Below are 7,500 nucleotides of genomic sequence, written 5' to 3'. Positions count from 1 at the left end.
TCTTATTTCTCTCCTGATTCAGATGCATAGGAATAAAATGGTGTGAAGTTTCTTACAAACACGTTTCACTTCTCAGGACATTAACTGATGGGCTGGAGCGCCGTGGATTACTGTGAAGCTTTTATCAGCTGTTTGGGCTCTCGTTCTGACGGCACCCATTCGCTGCAAGTCTCCAAATATGCTAAAATAAAAAAAAGAAGCACTAAATCTTTGTTTTAGGGAGAGCTGTTCTTTTTGAGATTTAATGAAGCTCAAAAACCCTTTATTTAACGTCAGACTTCTGTAAAAGAGAGCGGAGACGGCGTGAAGGAGTGGATCCTGCGCTACGCCGAACACGCTGAAGATCAGAGCGAGGAAGAAGAAGAAAATGAAGACCAGCACGCGAGTGCGTCTAACCCAGAGCCGGACCGGGCGTTCGATCCTGTGAGTTGTGCTCGCTCTGCTGTCCACATCGTGTCAGGATCACATCAGCAGCGTCCTGTACGTTCTCTTCCTGCAGAACGAGCGGTACCTGCTGCTGAGCGCTCAGATGAGCGACGCCAAGGACGCGGCGGCCGAGTCTAAAGCCAAGAGAGACCGAGCTGGACAGAGGACGGCGCAGGACCGCATCCGGGTCGTCCAGCAAGGTCTCTCTGCCTCTCAGGGCTTCTCTTCGTGGAGGTCTTCAGAGCCTGTGTTTTCAGTAGAGTTTGTTTACTTTCACAGAAATGAAGTCTTTGGAGAGTCATCCGATGTTTAACCCGGCTCTTAAAGTCAAAGACGCTCCTAAAGAGGACAGGAAGCCGGTGGCTGTCCCCGACGGGAAAGACGAGCTCGACTTCAAGCTCTTTGAACAAACACAGACACCTCCAGCACAAAAAGGTACGCTTTGATTTTTATTTCATGCTGTTATTTTGTTCTGTTTGTGTATGTTTTTGTTTTTATTTGTTATTTTTTGACTATAGTTTTGATTCCAAAACGCAATTTGCTGTCAGATTTTATCCCTGGTCTAAAATAAAATAAAATAAAATAACACATTTTTCTTTAGATTAAGTAACTTTTATTTTGCAATGATTTATTCAATTAGTCAAAAGTGATTCTTTGTAATTTTATGCTATATTCTGATGCTTTTTTCCTATAATTTTTATGTTGCATTTTAATTAAATGCATTTATTTCGTAACTTATTGCATTTTAAAAACATTGATATTTGGCATTGCACAATAACATTATGTTTTATGTCAATCTAGTTTTCTGTCTTTGTTGATTCTCTAGCTGAGAAGCAGAAGAAAGAGCCCAAAGACATCCGTGACTTTGACTACACATCGAGGAGCTGGACGGGCAAGTCTCCCAAACAGTTTCTGATTGATTGGTGCAGGAAGAACCTCCCGAAGAGTCCTCCTCCCTCCTTCCAGAAAGCTGCAGTCGGCAGATACTGGAAATGCAAGTATGTTTCCTTAGAATCTCTTCTGTATCCTGACTGTACGCTGAACGCAGGTTTGAGCGTCTGCTCTCGTCTCGTTCCTGTCAGAGTTCGTATCCAGAGGCCTAATGACGTTCTGGAGGTTTGCCCCACTATCCTGACCGAAGACGGCATGCAGGCCCAGCACTTAGGAGCCACGCTGGCTCTGTACAACCTGGTCAAAGGACAGGTCCGTCTCCAAACACTGCAGTCACTCGTTAAACACCACAGTCTTGATGGCCTTGGTCTGGCCTTGGTCTGGCCTTGGTCTGGCCTTGGTCTGGTCTTGGTCTGGCCTTGGTCTGGCCTTGGTCTGGCCTTGGTCTCAGACTGAGAGGATTCTGTCTGCATCCCGCTTCAATAACAAAAATCATTCGGTTTAAACCAGTGCATCTCAAAATGTATTTTAGAGCTTAGAATGACTGAAAAGATCTATTGAGTATAAAAATAACCAAATGCTTAGAAATGTCTTTTTTTTACACGAGTAATATCACACCGGTGGGGGCTTTACTTTGTTTTTAAAGAGTCTGAAAGCGGCCTTACTGTAAAAAAACAACAACAGTTGTTTCAACTGAAATAATGTAAAAGACAGCTCAAATATTTGAGTTGACTCAACAAAAGAAATTAGGCAGCGGGGTGACCTGGGATTTAACTTGCTTTGAGTTAAATCAACTATTGTTAGTGTTTCACTCTCACTTTTAGGTTTGACAAAAAGCATTCGTTTGCTTTCAGTTCGTTTGAGTTTTCTTTCTTTCCTTCGCTGTTAAATAGAGCGGTTGAAAAAAGAACTGTGTGTACATTAACAACGCAGAACATTTTATTAACAAAATGAATAAAAATACCCCCTATAGCCTATACCTAATGTAATATAATATAAATGTAAAACCAAAAAATAATGGGTATATAAAACTTAAAATGAGTAAAGATTGAGGAGCAAATAATTATGAAACGTATGACATTTATTAGCTAACGAGTAAGAAAAGGAGGCAGAGACGGTATACTCCTTAAATTAAAATAATGAGGGGAAAACCATGGAACCAAATAAGAGAGATGTGTTTTTAACTTCCGTTATCACTTATATTGCAGCGGTGTACTTAAATTACCTCAAAGGTTCTGTAGGATTTATTTCAATGAATTTTCAGGTTTTGGTCACTTTGGTCTCCTCTCAGTAGCTCAATATCCGCTCTATCCTCGGCTTCTGGCTATGAATACTATGATAACATGTGGACAAATGCAGAAGTGGTAGTTCTTTATTTATTGAGCTTTTCAGTTATCATAGATCACGATTACACTTTGCAAATTACGGATAATCCCAAAAACCATAGACGCACACCGACTGAGACGAGAAGGTATTGAGACAAACACAGAAAAGAAAGAATAAATATCTGCGTGGCGTTTCTGAAGAGACTCATATTAATTATATATTGTCATGAACGGGGGATTAAACAGATATTAATGCAACCTCTAGTGGCAAAACCTGTTAATATATTTTATTAAATGTTACCTTTTATTATATTTATGGCAGTAAATTTTAAATATCTCTACGGAACATGATCTTTATTTAACATCCTAATGCTTTTTACCATAAAACACAAGTGGATCATTTTGACCCATACAAAGCTTTTCTGGCCTTTACTTCACTTATATCCCAGTGACTTCAGACTGCTTTTCTGCTCCGGGCTCACATTTATATGACATGTTAATATATTTAATATATAAGCACTTATATATTACATATATAACACAAAACTTTTTTTTCTTAAATGTATACATGCATGTGTGTGTCTTTTATATATACATAATAAATACACACACACATTATGTAACGCAACAACGTACATTTTCGCTGTGATTTAAACACGATTAATCATTGCCCAGCTCTAAAACGAAGGCCTTCCTCAGGCAGTGCTAGCGCAGTCTTGGTTTTGGATTAGTTTAAGCATTTCCTTCATCCCTCTCCGGTCTCTGTTAGTCTGTGCATCAGCTCCTGCCGCCCACCTACCGTGACGTGTGGCTCGAGTGGAGAGACGGCGAGCAAAAAGAAGAGGAGCAAACCCGCTCCGCCATCAACAAACCCCGGGACCAGTTCATCGCCCGCCTGCTGAGTTGTCTCAAACAGCAGCAGAGCCTCCGCCCGCAGGCCGAGCCGCAGGACCAGCTCCCCGACGCCGAGCCCGAGGACTCCTGGGAGAGCCTGGACACGCAGGAGGAGCCGGAGCCCCAGCGCGGAGCAGGCCTGGAGGCGCAGGAGGCCGCCCGGAAGCTGCTGCTCGCGCTGAGGACCTCGGCTCTGGCCCGCAGGCTGCTGACTGACCGAGAGCGGCTGCCCGTCTTCCAGCTCCGCCCGCAGCTGATGGAGGCCCTGCGCCGCCACAGAGTTCTGGTGATCGCCGGAGAGACCGGCAGCGGGAAGAGCACGCAGATCCCTCAGTTCATCCTGGAGCAGCTCCTGGCCGGCGGAGAGCCCTGCAGCGTGCTGGTCACTCAGCCCAGGAGGATCTCAGCCGTGAGTCTGGCCTGCAGGGTGTCGCAGGAGCTGGGGAGCGAGGACGGCCCGGGAGCCAAGGTGAGACCGAACACTTACAGAAAACCAGAGAGACGCAAGACGCTTGCCCAAGACATATTACGGTTTTTATATATATATATATGTATATATATATATCTCAATAAATTATCATTTTATTAAATTTCTCTGATTTTTTGTCTCTGGATTATGTTTAAAAACAGATTAAAAATGCATACAATAACTTGATCAAAACACTTGATGTGCATGTTATTGAATTCATATCATTTTTTCATGTTTATAGGGTGTGGGAGATTACTGTCGATAAATACAATAAAGTATAATAAAGAAATAAAACTGAAAAGAGAAATTAAACAAATTATTGCTTCTAATTGTATTTATGTAATATATTTTAAGAGGTCTGGCTTAATAACCGCTTAAAGAAATTATTGTTTTTATATAATTATTATTTAATTAATCATATTATTTTGTTAATTATTTATATATAATACTGCAAAAAAAAACAGCGTAATTATTTATAAAACCAAAACCATATAAATATGGTAATTTCATTTGATTTATTTTTAATTAATTTAGAGTTTTGTTTGTAAAATGTCACATGGTGCAACTCCCCAAAACCTTAACGATAGTTATAAATTAGTAATCAATTTATTTGATTTCAGGTTTATTTTCAGTTAATTTTTTTCTTTTTTTTTTCTTTTTGTTGTTGTAAAAAGTCACATGGTGCGACTCCCCAAAACAACATGAATGATATTTATGGTATTATCGGTAATGTGTGATATTTAGGAACATTTTATTGTGCAATAAAAAAGAAAAGTGAAACCACATGACATTTTAAGAGTTATTAAATTCATGCTTTTGTTAGTTTTTTTTTTTTTCTTTTTTTTTATATTATCTCTTCTGACTTGACGTGTATAACATGACAGAGCTGCACTTGGTGGTGTTTTAAGGGAGACAGCGTGGTGATGGTGTTGTGTTTGCGTCACAGAGGTCGCTGTGTGGATATCAGATCCGTATGGAGAACCGCTCGGGTGAATCCACACGACTGCTGTACTGCACCACCGGAGTTCTGCTGCGCAAACTACAGCAGGACCGGCTCCTCGGCTCCTTCACGCACATCATCGTGGACGAGGTGAAGCTCGCATGCGTCCGGCGCTAAACCTACACCCGCCGCCGCCCTGTTTAACCCCGACCGTGTCTCCATGTTGTAGGTTCACGAGCGGAGCGTCCAGTCAGACTTCCTCCTCACCATACTAAAAGAAGTGGTCCAGAAGCGCTCGGATCTGCGCTTGGTCCTGATGAGCGCCACCGTCGACTGTCAGAAGTTCGCCAACTACTTCAACCGCTGTCCTGTGGTCACCGTTCCCGGCAGGACCTTCCCTGTGGAGGCAAGACATATCTGACCACATGCACGTGTGTGCCTCGTTTATGTTAAATGAGCTTAAGTAACGAGCGTCTGTGGCGGCAGGTGTTTCACCTGGAGGATATCGTGGAGGAGACGGGTTACGTTCTGGAGCAGGACTCCGAGTACAGCCAGAGGTTTGTGGAGGAGGAGGAGGAGGTCAGCATCAGCGTCACACAGAAGGGAGGAAAGACTCTTCAGCACCAGGTGGAACAGAGATCCAGGAGAACCTGATCTGTTTAGCATGCCTTAGCTTGTTCTGTGCTGAATGCTTGAATCTGATTGGCTCACAAACGTTCTAAGGTGTGCAATTATTTTTAGAGAACCAGACGGTTCTTGACCGCATTACAGCTCCCTATAAACAGAAAATAAACCGAAACCCACAATGACTAATGTTGCTCTGTCAGCTTTATCCACAACGTCATCTTAAGATCTACTTGACCTCTCACAAGTGAGGTAACAACGGCGCTCTTAGTGAAGAAAATCAACCTGAAGTTTCACTATTAGTAATTAGTTAGAGAAATCAGACGAACACTTTTGAGTGATGCAGAGACTTGGAGGTTATTCTCTCTTTCTCTCTCTCTCTCTCTCTCTCTCTCTCTCTCTCTCTCTCTCTCTCTCTCTCTCTCTCTCTCTCTCTCTCTCTCTCTCTCTCTCTCTCTCTCTCTCTCTCTCTCTCTCTCTCTCTCTCTCTCTCTCTCTCTCTCTCTCTCTCTCTCTCTCTCTCTCTCTCTCTCTCTCTCTCTCTCTCTCTCTCTCTCTCTCTCTCTCTCTCTCTCTCTCTCTCTCTCTCTCTCTCTCTCTCTCTCTCTCTCTCTCTCTCTCTCTCTCTCTCTCTCTCTCTCTCTCTCTCTCTCTCTCTCTCTCTCTCTCTCTCTGTCTCTCTCTCTCTGTCTCTCTCTCTCTCTCTCTCTCTCTCTCTCTCTCTCTCTCTCTCTCTCTCTCTCTCTCTGTCTCTCTCTCTCTCTCTCTCTCTCTCTCTCTCTCTCTCTCTCTCTGTCTCTCTCTCTATGTCTCTCTCTCTCTCTCTCTCTCTCTCTATGTCTCTCTCTCTCTCTCTCTCTCTGTCTCTCTCTCTCTCTCTCTCTCTCTCTCTCTCTCTCTCTCTCTCTCTCTCTCTCTCTCTCTCTCTCTCTCTCTCTCTCTCTCTCTCTCTCTCTCTCTCTCTCTCTCTCTCTCTCTCTCTCTCTCTCTCTCTCTCTCTCTCTCTCTCTCTGTCTCTCTCTCTCTCTCTGTCTCTCTCTCTCTCTCTCTCTGTCTCTCTCTCTCTCTGTCTCTCTCTCTCTCTCTCTCTCTCTCTCTCTCTCTCTCTCTCTCTCTCTGTCTCTCTCTCTCTCTCTCTCTGTCTCTCTCTCTCTCTCTCTCTCTCTGTCTCTCTCTCTCTCTCTCTCTCTCTCTCTCTCTCTCTCTCTCTCTCTCTCTCTCTCTCTCTCTCTCTCTCTCTCTCTCTCTCTCTCTCTCTCTCTCTGTCTCTCTCTCTCTCTCTCTCTCTCTCTCTCTCTCTCTCTCTCTCTGTCTCTCTCTCTCTCTCTCTCTCTCTCTCTCTCTCTCTCTCTCTCTCTCTCTCTCTCTCTCTCTCTCTCTCTCTCTCTCTCTCTCTCTCTCTCTCTCTCTCTCTCTCTCTCTCTCTCTCTCTCTCTCTCTCTCTCTCTCTCTCTCTCTCTCTCTCTCTCTCTCTCTCTCTCTCTCTCTCTCTCTCTCTCTCTCTCTCTCTCTCTCTGTCTCTCTCTGTCTCTCTCTCTCTCTGTCTAGTATAAGCAGGATAAATGAATTATTAGAAAAATAACGCACACATGAGGTGTTTGTTCTGTTTGTTCTGTCTGATGTTGGTGTTGGGTTGTGTTCAGGAGCTGATAGCGAGGGACTCGGGCTCAGGCTGGGATCTGGGTCCAGAGCTGGATCACTTCAGCAGCCGGACGAGACGTGTCCTGCAGTACATGAACCCCAATAAGATAAACATGGATCTGATATTAGACCTGCTGGAATACCTGGGTAATATAACACACATGCTGTCTCTCCTCAAAGACATGCACTTGTTAATGGTTTAATGAGTGGTGGTTGTCCTCAGATAAATCTCCTCAGTTTCGTGATGTGGACGGTGCAGTTCTGATCTTCCTCCCAGGCCTGGCTCATAT

The 7,500-nt window shown here is 43.6% G+C and overlaps 1 protein-coding gene across 2 annotated transcripts in view; it reads left to right on the top strand.

Annotated features, from left to right (window-relative positions):
• The window catches only part of dhx29 (DEAH (Asp-Glu-Ala-His) box polypeptide 29), a 14,909-nt gene that overhangs the window by 1,607 nt on the left and 5,802 nt on the right, over positions 1 to 7,500 (top strand). For both annotated transcript variants that reach the window (XM_043250438.1, XM_043250439.1), the window contains exons 6-16: positions 277 to 423; positions 500 to 626; positions 706 to 861; positions 1,253 to 1,424; positions 1,509 to 1,629; positions 3,412 to 4,005; positions 4,952 to 5,095; positions 5,175 to 5,351; positions 5,432 to 5,572; positions 7,213 to 7,357; positions 7,434 to 7,500. The exon at positions 7,434 to 7,500 is cut by the window's right edge and continues 54 nt beyond it. In XM_043250438.1, the coding sequence (XP_043106373.1) occupies positions 277 to 423; positions 500 to 626; positions 706 to 861; positions 1,253 to 1,424; positions 1,509 to 1,629; positions 3,412 to 4,005; positions 4,952 to 5,095; positions 5,175 to 5,351; positions 5,432 to 5,572; positions 7,213 to 7,357; positions 7,434 to 7,500 (1,991 nt within the window). The remainder of the gene's footprint in view (positions 1 to 276; positions 424 to 499; positions 627 to 705; positions 862 to 1,252; positions 1,425 to 1,508; positions 1,630 to 3,411; positions 4,006 to 4,951; positions 5,096 to 5,174; positions 5,352 to 5,431; positions 5,573 to 7,212; positions 7,358 to 7,433) is intronic.

Source organism: Puntigrus tetrazona, chromosome 10 (assembly GCF_018831695.1).
Source record: "Puntigrus tetrazona isolate hp1 chromosome 10, ASM1883169v1, whole genome shotgun sequence".
Lineage (NCBI taxonomy): Eukaryota > Metazoa > Chordata > Actinopteri > Cypriniformes > Cyprinidae > Puntigrus > Puntigrus tetrazona.
The sequence above is the reverse complement of the archived record's forward strand: the minus strand, read 5'-3'. Positions and strand labels throughout refer to the sequence as shown.